The 13,690-nt window shown below is 52.5% G+C and overlaps 1 protein-coding gene across 1 annotated transcript in view; it reads right to left on the bottom strand.

Annotated features, from left to right (window-relative positions):
* The window catches only part of CD2H1orf198 (chromosome D2 C1orf198 homolog), a 30,823-nt gene extending 19,928 nt beyond the window's left edge, over window positions 1–10,895 (bottom strand). The window contains exon 1 of the mRNA XM_047825998.1: window positions 10,538–10,895. Within this exon, the coding sequence (XP_047681954.1) occupies window positions 10,538–10,879 (342 nt within the window). The 5' untranslated portion in view covers window positions 10,880–10,895. The remainder of the gene's footprint in view (window positions 1–10,537) is intronic.
* Between the last annotated feature and the right edge of the window lie 2,795 nt (window positions 10,896–13,690).

Here is a 13,690-nt window from a genome sequence, read left to right as displayed (position 1 = left end):
CCGAGTTACGCGCCCAGGAGCCAGAACGTGAAAACAACGCAAACGTCCGTCAACAGATGAACACACAAAATGGGACAAACACATCCGGTAGCAGAATACTACTCAGCTTTCAAAAGGAAGGAAATTCTGAATCAGGTTACAAGCTGGATGAACCCTGAAGACATTGCTAAATGAATGTGCCAGTCACCCAAGGGCAGATGTCATGCCAGCTATTTAAGACGAGGCAAATTCACGGAGACAGGAAGGAGAATAGAGCTCACCAGGGGGGCAGCTGGAATGGGAAATCATTGTTTAAAGGATTCAAAGTTTCTTTTTTTTTTTTTAATGTTTACTTATTTTGAGAGAGAGAGAGGCACAGAGAGAGAGAGAGAGAGAGAGAGAGAGGGAGAGAGAGAATCCCAAGCAGGCACCACCCTTTCAGTGCAGAGCCTGACGCAGGGCTCGATCCCACGAACTGTGAGATCATGACCTGAGTGGAAATCAAGAGTCACTCTTAACCGACTGAGCCGCCCAAACAGCCCTGGATTCGGAGTTTCTGACGGGTGATAGTAAAGTTCTAGAAACAGAGAGTGCTAATGGCTGCACAGCAGTGCGAATATACTAAACGTATACTTAAAAAATGGTTAGAAGGGTCCATTTTATGTTATGTATATTCTCCCACAATTAAGAGATCTGAAAAGGCTACGTACTGGATGAGTCCAACTGTATGCGTTCTGGAAAAGGCAAAATCACAAAGACAGTAAAAAGATCTGTGGTTGCTGGAGTTCGAGAGAGGCCAGAGCGCAGAGGATTTAAGAGCAATGAAAACACTCCATACCATATACTGTGGCGATGGATCCTGTTCTCAAAACCTACAGAATGTGCCCCATCAAGAATAAACCCCAATGTCAACCACAGGCTTTGGGCAATGACGATGTGTCGAGTAGGCTCATCCACTGTAAAAAACGTTCCACTCTGGCGGCCGATGTTGACAGTGGGGGAGGCTGTGCACGTGTGGAGGGAGGGGTTTTCCACTTGTTTTGCTAAGAACCTATCTCTAAAAAATAAAATCCATTTTTCAAAAAAAAGATGTCCCCCCTGAAAAAAAAACCCTACAAAAGTCAAGAATGGTCAAAACGCAGCACTTCCTAATTAATTACCATGGTGCCTCTGGCTACTACCTATGGTCTTCGGGTTAAAAGTCGTGGTCAGAGAATGATTTCTCTGTAAAAGTCATGACTATTCCAAAATTATTCCAGAATGAGAAACTCTGGACTTAAAATTGACTTCAAGTATGGTGAAATTTTACAAATATCAACCTTTCCTCTTAATGAACCGGGTTAGACACGACTGAGCATTTATTCTTTTGTAACTTTCTTTCCGCTTTCAGGGCCAGCGAATTTTATCGTTGCGTCTCAAGCGTGTGGGGCCGATGGCACCTGTGGACAGCACTGTCTGTGTTGGGTGTCCCTTAGGTCCTCTACAGACCCACCCTAAGAAGGAGGCCGACCCGGAGGCATGGGCTATCTGAGGTGGCCTCTGACCTCCCACCGCACAAGGCCAGGCCACTAGGGGCCAGCAGACAGGAAGCCGCACCTTTCCTGGAACATCTGAAAAACCGTTTCTGAGACCCTGCAGCACTTGGGAGGTCTAGGCTACACCCTGGGCCTCTCTGAAGGCTGGGGGCCTGTCTGCCACCTTGGCCCGAACAAACTGCACCCTCTCTGTGGCAGGCACACCTGTCCCAGGTATTCGATGGGAATGGCTCCTTCCCACGTGCCTGGGGTTCACGCAGGCACTGATCACAGACACCAGACCCCAGACTCCCTCGAGGGGGCCGGTACCCCAGCCGTTCCCGGGCCTGACTGTAAACTGGCGTCCCCTAGGGTGCTGTTACAACCGGCAGAACCTGGAGGTCCCATCTGCCCCAGTTTTACAACGCTAACAACTCCCTACGTGATTCTAATGTCGCCGTTCCATGGGGCGGCTTACCTGGTTCCGCTCACCATGAGACGCCAGGCTCCCCGCACATTGTGAGCACTTGGCCACAGGGCCACCCCAGGCTGCCCGCGCCTGCGGACCTCCGGGGCGCAGGGGCCCGCCTCTGTATGCCCAGTCCACACCACGGGCAGTGGTGCCCTCAGTCACTACTGCTAGGTGGCTCCCATCATCCCCAGACAGGACCTCCTCCCAAACCCACCCAGGGTTCAAGCTGCTCTCACGAGAAGCCTGGGGCTTCTGGGCCAGCTCTCTCCCATCCTACTCTGGAGCAAGGCGAGATCAGGGCTCTGCGCATTAGTATAATCCCCCGAGGCAAATGAACAGGCTCCTGATATGCTGCAAGGCTCCAGCATAATGCAATTCGCATTTGAAAACATTCATTCCCTTATTCCTCCATATGCATTCAAAGATGACCTACGAAACGAGTGCAGCTGCATTTCTAACGACGCTGTTGCATACCTACGAGAAGTATGCAACCGTTACGGACGAAACACTCTCATCTGCTGGAGTCAGAACGTCCTCAGAATGTAGGAATACGGTGCACAGTTGGCTAAATTTCAGTGCCGACGGGAGTTAGAATCCCAACCACCGAGCATCCCAGAAATAGACGTGCTCCTTGAGTAATTCAGAAGCAGTGTCAGGATCCTGGAACATGGCAAGGTGCTCACTGGAACCACACGTCGTCACTGTGCTCCTGAAGTCCCTGAATTTGAGGAGATTCTGGTTGACAGATGGTGGCACCTTGACTTAAAGGTAAAAAATTTAAACTGTGAGACGCCACAGGTCGGACAAATCAGGCTCAGCCGGTGGAGCCTGGAGAAGGGGACAGAAACTCCCCTCTGTCGGGGCGCCTGGGTGGCGCAGTCGGTTAAGCATCCGACTTCAGCCAGGTCACGATCTCGCGGCCCGTGAGTTCGAGCCCCGCGTCGGGCTCTGGGCTGATGGCTCAGAGCCTGGAGCCTGTTTCCGATTCTGTGTCTCCCTCTCTCTCTGCCCCTCCCCCGTTCATGCTCTGTCTCTCTCTGGCCCAAAAATAAATAAAAACGTTGAAAAAAAAAATTTAAAAAAAAAAAAAAAAGAAACTCCCCTCTGTCGCTGACTGTCGCGGCCCTCTAGTGATGTCACGTGGTCTGGGCTTCCCGGCACATCCAGCACGGAGCACATTGTCCCTGGGGAGCTGTTCCGTGTCAGCAGCAGCACGGTAGAAGCGGGTGAGACAATCCCACTCCGTGGTATGCAACCAGACAAGTTGAAAACCTACATCCGCACAGAAACCGGCACGCGGATGTTTAGAGCAGCTTCACTCGTAATTTCCAAGACTTAGGAAGCAACGGAGATGTCCCTCAGCAGGTGCATGATAAATACACCGCGGTTCCCCCAGACAACGGGTTGTTATTCGGCGCTACAAAGAAATGAGCTATCAAGCTGTGAAAGGGCCTGCGACGCGTATTACTCGATGACAGAAGCCAATCTGAAAATGCTACAGACTCTCTGCCTCCCGCTACGTGACATTCTGGAAAAGGCCAAACTATGGAGACAGTACCGAGAGCGGGGCTTGGGGATGGGAGGGACGACCAGGCAGAGCACAGGATGTTTAGGGCGGTAAACTATGCCGTATGATGGCTACGTGTTGTCATACGTTTGGCCTGACCCACTGAATGCTCGCAAGAGTCAGCCCCGATGTGAACTACTGACTCTGGCGGATGCTGATGCATCAGTGCGGGTTCATCCAAGGTAACAGGTGCACCACTCTGAGCGGGGCTGTGGGGAGGGAGGTGCGGGTGCTGTGTGTACGTCGGGGCAGGGAGAATACAAGAAATCTCTGTACTTTCTGCTCAGTTTTGCTCTCAACCTAAAACTGCTCTAGAAAACAAAGTTTACTTTAAAAAAAAAAAAAGACAGGGGAGTGAGGAAGAAGAACAATTAAAATATGCGCTTTTTTTCAACCAACGGCTTCTTTTTAGGGACCATTATTTATCTATTTATGGAATCGATGCTTTTCCCTCTGACGTGTCATATATTTAACTCTGCTGAGATAGGAGGGTTTCCATAAACGCAAGGACAGAACTTCAGTCCCCACAACGGAAAGGCAGCTAGGACTGAACTAGCGGGCAGGTTCCACAGGGAACACAAAGTCAGACACGAAAGCTGGGTGCCATGGCGGTAATGCGAGCAGGGGGAGGTGGAAGAGAGCTTGAAGGCAACAGACAGAAAGGTCTAGGGGCACCTGGGTGGCTCAGTGTGTTAAGCATCCGACTTCGGCTCAAGTCATCATCTCATGATTCCTAAGTTCGAGCCCAGTGTCGGGTTCTCTGCTGTCAGCACAGAGCCTGCTTCAGATCCTGTGTCTCCCTCTCTCTCTGCCCCTCCCCAGCTTGTTCTCTCTCTCTCTCAAAAATAAATAAACATTAAAACATTAAAAAAAAAAAAAAAAAAAAAGACAGGTCTGGTCTTTATTATTTAAAAAAAAAAAAAAAAAAAGATTTTCTTCTCCAGAATTAAGGGACTCTCTTGAGAGTGTGAAAATGACTCCTGTCAATGAGACAGGACTCCAGACCTGCCCACATGCTTCCCAGCTCTGCCCCCCCCTTCCCTGCACACCCTCCCACAGGAGCCAGGGAGAGGACCACAGGCTCCCTTAGCTCCCAGGGCCCACCTGCTCAGTACCCTTCCTCTCCTACGTGGGGTAGCAGGCCAGGTGCTAATCCCGGCAAAGAACCTTCCCAAGGGGGAAGCGTGAGGCGGAGGCCCAGCAGCCTCCCCCTCGCGGTCCAGGAAACGGATCTGAACTCAGGGCCACATTCTCAACTCCTATCCAGAGCCGGGGCACAGAAACCCAGGTCCCAGGATGCGAAAAGCCACGTGGACCCTGTCATCTTTTCTAAAAAATGCATGGCTCTACCAGACAGAAGGTGGGAATCGTAATTACACATTCCACCTTCCTTAAAGAACAAATCCCAAATACTGAGAAAGCAACTCTCAGATTTCCCCCTTATTTTTTTAGTTTCTTATTTTTTATTTTCTGCCAAAGGCTGAAACAAGAAAAGACCAAACTGCTCGAGGGGAAGGGTCAGAGGGGTCCGCGCACGTTTGCTGTCAGGCCATCACGTATCCAACCTCAAACCTGATGAAGGTGTTAATACTTGAGGAAAGTTCTAGAAGGACACTACCAACTGCTTCACAATGCTGCTCCTGCATGGTTTGGATTTCTTAACAGTAACGTACAGGTACACGATTTTACGTATTTTGTAACAATTTAATTAGTTAATTTTTTAAAAGACACAAGCAAGGGGTGCCTGGCTGGCTCTGTCAGCAGAGTGTGTGGCTCTTGATCTAAGGGTCATTGAGTTCGGGCCCTAAGTTGGGTATCGCGGTTACTAAGAAAAATAAATAAACTTAACAACAAAAAAAGAAAAAACCTAGGCTGGCCAGCCTGCACCCTGAGGAGGAGGAAAAAGCCCCGAGGACGCTGAGCACAGACAGCAGCTTCGCCAGGTTTGCCGAACCGGGATATTCTATGCTGACCCCCTGGCCTCGGAGCCCCCCCCCCCCCCCCGCCGCAATCACTTGTGGGAAAGGCTGGGAGCAAGAGCGAGAGGGGTGGGGGAGGGGGGGTTGGCAAGGCATGGACCCCCAGAGGCCCGAGAAGTGCAGGCTGTGCAGAGGGTGTCAAGGGAGTCAGGGAGGCCAAGGCTCAGCCCCAGAAACGGAGGTGAAGGCGGAGGGGGGCGAGGGGGCAGCCAGCCAGCCCCCAGATCCCTGCGGGAGGGGGCCAGAGGCGGGTGCCCAGGAGGGACACTTCCTTCCCACAGCGGCTGGTCTTGCTCAGCTGTCCGAGAGGGGGTGGCGCTGTGTGGCTCCAGGGCCCTACACCTCTGTGTTCTGCAACGTGCAAAATCCAGATCAGGGTCGCGGGGGGCTGGCACACGGCAACACCCTTCCTACCCAGCTTCACCTACTTTACGCGAGGCGGGAGGCACAAGTGGGTCTGGGAGAAGTCAACACACCAAATTTCCAGGCTTACCTGCTGGGTCCCTGTGTGGAGCCTAGAACGTGACCCAGATCCTGCGAGACGGGTGGCAAGGGGTTTGGGAGTGGTCGCAAACATTCAGCTTTGGGGGTTTTTTTTCTCCCCCCTACTTGATAACGGGAAGCAGCAGAAGCAGACTGAGTGATCTCGAAAACCTTCTAAAACGAAGACCTTCTCATCTCCCAGAGTAAGCCATTCCCCAGACTTTACTGCTAAAGGATGGCAGGGGAAGTCAGACTGCGAAAGGCATCCGCTTGCAAACACGCCTTACCGTTCATACCACGTACGGGACCAGAAGGGCATGTCCCAGCATCTATGTCGCTCCAAGCCAGGACTGCCACTCATTTCATGGAGGGAGACCTACGCCCTGAGCAGGGGTCGCCTTGCTGGTGACATGGCCGGAATGGAAGCCAGGTCTGGGGACACTCCGCTTCTTTTGCTAGGAGAGACGTATGCCGCCAGCAGGAGCTCCAGATTCTCTGACAGGAGCTGCTTGGGGACAGGATGGGGGGCAGGAGGGGCTGGCGGCCTTGTGTGGAAAACTGTGCGAAGATCGTACGTCCGAGGGGGGAGTTTTTAAAGGAGGTGGTGAAAATTACGGGCAGCCTAAGCAGTCCTAAAGCCAGTGGGCCTCTCGTTTCTAACGTAATAGGCTGAGAAACATTTGCCGAATTGAGTCCCAAGGGAAGTAAAAACTGAAAACTGACGGGTCCCCTCCTGGCCAATGCACAAAGGCAGCCAATCTCCTCCTGCGCCAGGCTGGTCATCCCGCCAAGGGGAGGGGGATCTGAGCCCTGGTCTTCTCTCTGTACAGACAGCGAGGGTAAAAATGAACACAGATGCCACAGTGCTGAGCAGTCCTACACAGAGCAGTCCCGCCTGACCATACTCGTGGCCACCAGAATCGATGGCCATCATTATGCAATCAGGTTTCAGAGCGCCTGGGTGGCTCAGTCACTTAAGCGTCTGACTTCGGCTCAGGTCATGATCTCACGGTTCCGGAGTTCCGGCCTCATGTCAGGCTCTGTGCTGACAGCTCGGAGCCTGGAGCCTGCTTCGGAGTCTGTGTCTCCCTCTCTCTCTGCCCCTCCCCTGTTCACGCTCTGTTGTGTGCTCTCTCAAAAATAAATGAACATTAAAAAAAATGTGTGTATATAAATATCTATCTATCTATATATATTTATACACACACACACAATCAGGTTTCTAATGACTAGATGCTGGTCACATATGACTTAAAATGTGGGATACAAAAATGTTACTGGCAACGGGGGACAGGGTATTCAGAGAAACAGGTGATGTCTTTGCCTTTCAGGGTAGCTGAAAGGGTGGGGTGGCACAATCTGAGGCCGATGTCACTGCCGATCCGGAGACAGGCCACATCATGGCCAGGCTGTGGACAGAGCAAATCAAAGCTTCAAATACGTGCCCCAAAGCACAGCACCAGAGCCCCCCAGGACAGAGCTCCCTCTCACGTGGACAACTCTGACTGGACAACCCTGACTGGACAACCCCAGGCTTAGCAGCAGCAAGAATATGTTTATTTCATAATAATGATTCTTGTAAGTGGAAACAGAGACTGGCTAATACAGTTGCCGCTTGAACAGCACCGGGGTTAGGGACACTTGTGCAGTTAAAAATCCACATGTAATCTTCCGACTCCCCCAAAACTTAACTAATAGCTTACTATCGACCAGAAGCCTTGCCGATCACATCAGCAGTCGATTAACACGTATTTCGTGAGTTATGTGTGTTTACCGTATTCTTCCAAGAGAGTAAGAGAAAAGAAAATGTTATGCAGAAACTCATAAGGAAAAGAAGACACATTTACAGGACTGTGCTGATCAGGAAAAAAATCTGCATATAAATGGACCCACGCGCTTCAAACCCATGTTGGTCAAGGGTCAATGGCATTCTCACCTTCTTGTAAGCCCACAGGCCCTTCGTGGACATTCGCTCTCTACTCATCCTGTTAATGTCACTCCCATCGCAAAGGCGAGAACGCTGAAGCTCAGAGAGGTCTGTGATTTCACCCCGGTCAAAAAGCTGGGGGAGCCAAAACTCAAGATTGACTGCAAAGCCCAGAGTCCTCCTATTTCAGCCTTAGGAAAGGGCCTCAAAAGCCAGGAGGCCGGTGATCTTTCGCTGAAGTACTAAAAATAGTCCCTGCTCATCGTCTAGGGTCAGACAGTGGCTCCAGAGAGAGCTGATTCACTCAAAGCACCCAGCCATCAGAGGTCTGTCTGAAGATGTGGGGCAGGGAGTGCGGGGGCGGGGGGGGGGGGAGTTGAGAGGGTAGGACGCTGGAGGGACCTGGAGAGCATTCTCCCCCATTCCATGATTGGCTACCGAGGCCTCTGGGACACCAGAAGACAGATCAAGTGGGAAGGGACAGAGTGCCCTACTCACTCTGGTTTAGGGCCCTTCTGGAAAAACCTGGGTCACCTATTTGGGCCACTCTGTCTGGCAGCCTACCCACGGTCACTCCCTACCCCCCGTCTCCATCCATTGTCCCTTGTGTCTAGGAGCCAGCCCTCTCCATGAACAGCTCTCCTCCTGGACCACCAACTAGTCTGGGGCCAACCTCCTGCCAGGTCTCGGGAAATGCATTTTAAACCCCCTAGTCCCATTAATCCACACAGCCACCACAGGCAAAAATACCCCACGGGCAATGTTCCTAAGTACCCCTCCTCTAATTCGGTGTCTTCTGTCTCTCTGCCCATCTGCGCTAAAGTTGGTCAGAGCCATGTCAGGGCACGTTCCCAGCCCGTTTTGTAAAGCTGAGTTCAAGTGCAAAAAGCAGGGCGCGTTTGCTCCTGGAGCAGCGTGCAGGTCCCACACTGAACAGTTCCATTTGCTTTTAAGTCCCACTGGGTTTACAGACTCAGAAACAGCTCAGTCTGGTACCCAGTTAAGGAACTGGAGCACAAAATGAACTTGGCCACATCTTTCCTTATCAGCGACACTGAGCCCTTATATGGCAAGGGCCTTTTAATGATGAGCAGGCATGCGGGTATTCTTAGCCGGACGCCAAGCTAAGGGAAAAATGACAGTCACTCTCCAACATCTGTTAAATACTTACAAGTTTACTTCCTCTCATATGTACTTACTCATGACTTTTCCAAAGAGGGAATGCATGTTTTTTCATCGCTCGAACCTGAGCACACACACTTGCAAACATTTGCATACACAGGCGGATTTTCACACGGAAAATGTTTCAGCTCTCAAATACATTTTGAACCTATATTTTCATGCCTCCAGGTTACCACACCCTTGTTTTTCCTGGCAAAGCCTTCAGAGTTTCAAGTGCAATGGAGAACTTTTCTTTGAATTCAGTCAGAAGAAGGCAGTGGTGCCAGCGCATTTCACACATCCCTCACATGTAAGTGGGTTTGTGACCGCAAACATTTTGTACTAATAAACGTCTCAGCACACCCAAGTCTGAAAATCAGATTTAGAACTCGCCGTCCTTTCCTTCCCCAATCCACGACACCCTCCGAAAAAGTTGCCAAGCGCAGCACCCCTCCTTGAGGCTCGCAGCCTTAACAAATGCGGGTTTCATTTGTATACTTTTTACACTTCTTGCTCCTTTGACTTCCCCCTTCATGGTAAAAGTTCAGTGTGAAAGGCCAGCCAGCCACAGTGCAAATTCTAATGGCACCAAAGAGGCTTCAGTGAAACAAACAAAGAAGGAGAAGAAGAAGAAAAGAAAAAGACCAAGTTTCCAAGCGGCACTGAACACCCAGGCCTCCGTGACTTAGAAGGGGGCATCCCTGAGTTTTTTCCTGTACGGTTTACAGTGTTTCTCTCCTCTAGAAGTGTGGGCACAGTGTCCAGATCAGAGATGCAGACATGCCCTTATATGTAGCAAAGGCTTGCTGGAGCCCATTTAAACTCATCCCTTAGCTTCTTGATGGAAAAACGGCGCTCTGTGCTCACCCCAAACCAAAGCTGCACAGCGTGCTCACCCGGAAAACATTTTAGGGAAACATCTTCGGTTTTGCCTCCTAACCCTGGAAGGCACCTCTTCCTTCTCCTTATCTTGCTTGACAATTTCACCTGCCCCATACAGCTCATCACAAATATTAACATTAATACATATAACTTTCGGAGTGCCTTCCCTGGCAGGCACGGGGTGGGTATCATTATCTCCGGCTTACACCAGGAAGGGGGGTGGGGACTGAGGCTCTAGGAGGCTAAGTCACCCATGGCCATACAGCCAAGTAGCAAAGTGGATCAGAACTCAGGCTTGGCTGGCTGAAAATTCCTTGCCGTTTCCACTCTGGTCCGCCTCGCTTAAGAGCAGCCGCCTATGGCTCGGAGAAGTCTCTGGATCCGGTGAGGCCCAGCAGAGCAAGTCTAGATGGAGGGTCTTTAAAGACCCCTCCTCACGGCGATTCTCAAACTCCCCCTGGGACGCCCCTCGCGCCCACTCCCATCTCCGCGCCTTCTTGCCAGCCCGGACCCCCGCGACCTGCAGGGGCCACGAGGGGAGGGGAGAGGGTCCCCGGCCCCGCCCGCACCTACCTCGTCCCCGAAGCGCACCACCTTCTGGCCCGTGGGCCCGCGCAGGCCGGGGAAGCGCGCCAGCTCCTCGGAGTCCCCGGGGTCCCCCGGGGCGCGGGGCGCCGGGGCGCCCGGCCCCACCAGGCACCGGTCGATGATCTCGTCCTGCTGCGCGGGCGGCAGCCGCGCCCACTCGGGCCCGTACTTCTCGCGGATCTTCTCCTTGTCCTGCATGATCTTCCTGGCCATGGGGCTCAGCGACGAGAAGTAGGTGAAGCGCTTCCGCTCCCGGTCGTCCAGAGGCCGGTTCCCGCTCATGACCGCCGAGCGCGAGGCCGCGATCGCCGCCGCCATCGACGCCATGCCCGGCCTGCCCGCCGCTCCCCCACCCGCGCCCCTCCCCGCGCCGCGCCGCCCCCGGAGCCCGGAGCCCCGCCCCGCGAGCCCCGCCCCCTCCCCGCCTGCGAGCGCGGCGCCCTTCCGCCCCCAGCCCCGCCCCCGCGCCCGCCCGACCCGGGAACCCCGCGGCCCCGGGAATCGCCCTCCGCGCCCGCACCCCCGGGGACGCCGCCCTCCCGCACCCCCGATAGGACCCTGCCCCCCGAGCCCGGCCACCCCCGGGACCCCGCCCCTCCGACAAACTCCCCGCCCCTGAAACCCCTTGCCTCGCACCCCCGTGTACCCCGCTCTCCCGACACCCCCGAGGACCCTGCCTCTCGAGCCCGCCCACCCCCCGGAACCCCGCCCTCCGCAACCTCCCCGCCCTCGGGCACTCCGCCCTCTGCGCCCGCCCAACTCTGGGAACCCCGCGCACCCCTCTAACCCCGAGTACTCCGCCCTCCGCCCCCTCCCGGCCCGGGGGAGCCCCGCGACCTCAAGCCAGCCCCCCGCGGTACCCCGCCCTCGACACCCCGACCCCCGAGAACCCCGCCCACCGAGCCCGCCCCACCACGGGAACCCCGCCTCCGAACCCGCCCACTCCCGGGGATCCTGCCCACGCCCCCTCCCGGACCCGCCCCCTCTCGCGAACCCCACCCTCCGCGCCCCCCACTCCCGGAACCCCGCCCTCCACGCCACTCTACCGGGCCTTTATTGCTCTCGTGCTTTCCTGCCGCTCCCCCACTTTTCAGGGCTTCCCTTGGGCTGCTGAGCAGATGGCGGGCGCGCCCCCAAGTCCGCGGCCCGCGGTCTGACGGGGTTGCTGGTGGTGACCGCCATAGCGCCACGTGGTCACTTGTTTGACAAAGGAAAGTTTTCTCCCTCCAGTGTGCCAAGAAAGCCCGATTTCAGGACCGAGCCACCGGCCGCCTCATCCCTGTCCTGCCCCTTTCCTTGATGAGCCATCTTCCTCGCCTTCTTGGAGTCCAGCCAAGACACGGGGGCAGGGTCCGGGCGCCATGAGCGACAGAGAAGGGGTGGGCGCCGGGCGGGCGGCTAGGAGGCCGAAGGGGACGACCTGGGGAGACTGGACTAGAGTCCGGGCGGTCGAAGAAAATTAGTTCCCGCTCCTCTTAAAGAGACGGAGACGTGAAATGAAGTGTTCACAGTGTCTTTCCCTAAATGAACTGCAGGACAGGTGTAGGGGCCGGCGGCCAGCACACCTGTACTTGGTCTTGCCCTTGCACGTGAACAGGTTTTCCCCGAGCGGCTGCGTGGTCTTTGCTTCCTCCCAAACCACGGATGAAATAAATGACAGGCTTTACTTTGGAATCTCAGAAATCACAAGAACTCTCAGCAGCTCGCTATTTGCAAACTGAAGAGGCACGGAAAGTTTTCGTAGGCAGAAAAGCAACAATAGCGGGACCAGGTTTGTCATTTTGAAATGTGTTCCAGACCACAACAATTACAATTATACAGAGCCCTCATCCGCCTTACCATCTTGCTGTTTTGTACAAGACAATAACAGGTCTCAGATGAGAATTTAGAACTCTTCGAATAAAAAATGTGCATTTCAGCTGCTACTTACGGTCTTTGCCTCCAAAGTAGTACTTGGATAATTCTGAACACAGTCCTGGAAATAACTTGCAAAGTTCTGTTTTAAATGTGAGGTAGCCTTATCATATTCTGGCCCAGAAATCCTAAGAAGATATTTTTGGAATGTCATCAGTGTGACAAGATCTATGAGAAAAGTTATTGCTATGGGGAGCCTGGGTGGCTCAGTAGGTTGAGCAACCGACTTCAGCTCAGGGCATGATCTCGCTGTTCATGAGTTCCAGCCCTGCTTTGGGCTCTGTGCTGACAGCTCAGAGCCTGGAGCCTGCTTCGGATTCTGTGTCTCCCTCTCTTTCTGCCCCTCCCCTGCGCGCGTGCTCTCTCTCTCTCTCTCTCTCTCTCTCTCTCTCTCTCTCAAAAAAAAAAAAAAATTGCTATCAACAATGTTATCAGCATAATATATTGAAGCAGTGGGAAAAGCCACCAGATAATAGTCTGGGTTACAGGGTATGTGAACGACTCTGAAGCCACCAGGTAGAGAAGAGTTTGGTATTATTATTCTCTCTATTGAAGTCAATGCTATGTATATGCTCAGTTTACTAACCTGAATCCACTGAACCTTATCTCTCTTGTTTATTGCAAGGAACAAGAAAGCCTGGTTCAGAGCAAGTGCTCACTGACTATTTGTTGAATGAATCATGAATAAATGAATGAATGAATGAATGTTACATAGTTAGCATTATTATCCCCCTAATCTTTGTTTCATATGGGGTGTGGGTGATGCTTCAAGATGTATTCTGGAAACTTAACTAACATCTTTGAACTTGCTTTGAAATTCACGTAGGAAGGCTTCTGTGCTACGAAAGCTTGGTCCCATGTGGTTTTCCAAGCAGTTGCAAAAATAAATGTTGCCTTCAAAAAAGCACAACCCAATTATGTATATTTCAGATCAAATATGATTTACTGCCAGAGAAATCATAATAGAAATATGATATGAGATAAATCAGGGCCATCAGCCAAAGTATGTGAAGTCCATGCTCTGGGTGATAAGGGATAACTAAAGAAAACTTCCAGATTATAAGAAACTCATAGGAATTAAATCGCTCTGATAGAAAACTTAACTGAAACTGAAGGAGAAAATTATTTATATATGTATATAAATAAAAATATATATATATAAAGCTGTATTTGTCATATTTACCTACATGGAAGGTTTCTTGGTGTTTATGTGTGGCTATTTCA

Source organism: Prionailurus viverrinus, chromosome D2 (assembly GCF_022837055.1).
Source record: "Prionailurus viverrinus isolate Anna chromosome D2, UM_Priviv_1.0, whole genome shotgun sequence".
NCBI classification, from domain to species: domain Eukaryota; kingdom Metazoa; phylum Chordata; class Mammalia; order Carnivora; family Felidae; genus Prionailurus; species Prionailurus viverrinus.
The sequence above is the reverse complement of the archived record's forward strand: the minus strand, read 5'-3'. Positions and strand labels throughout refer to the sequence as shown.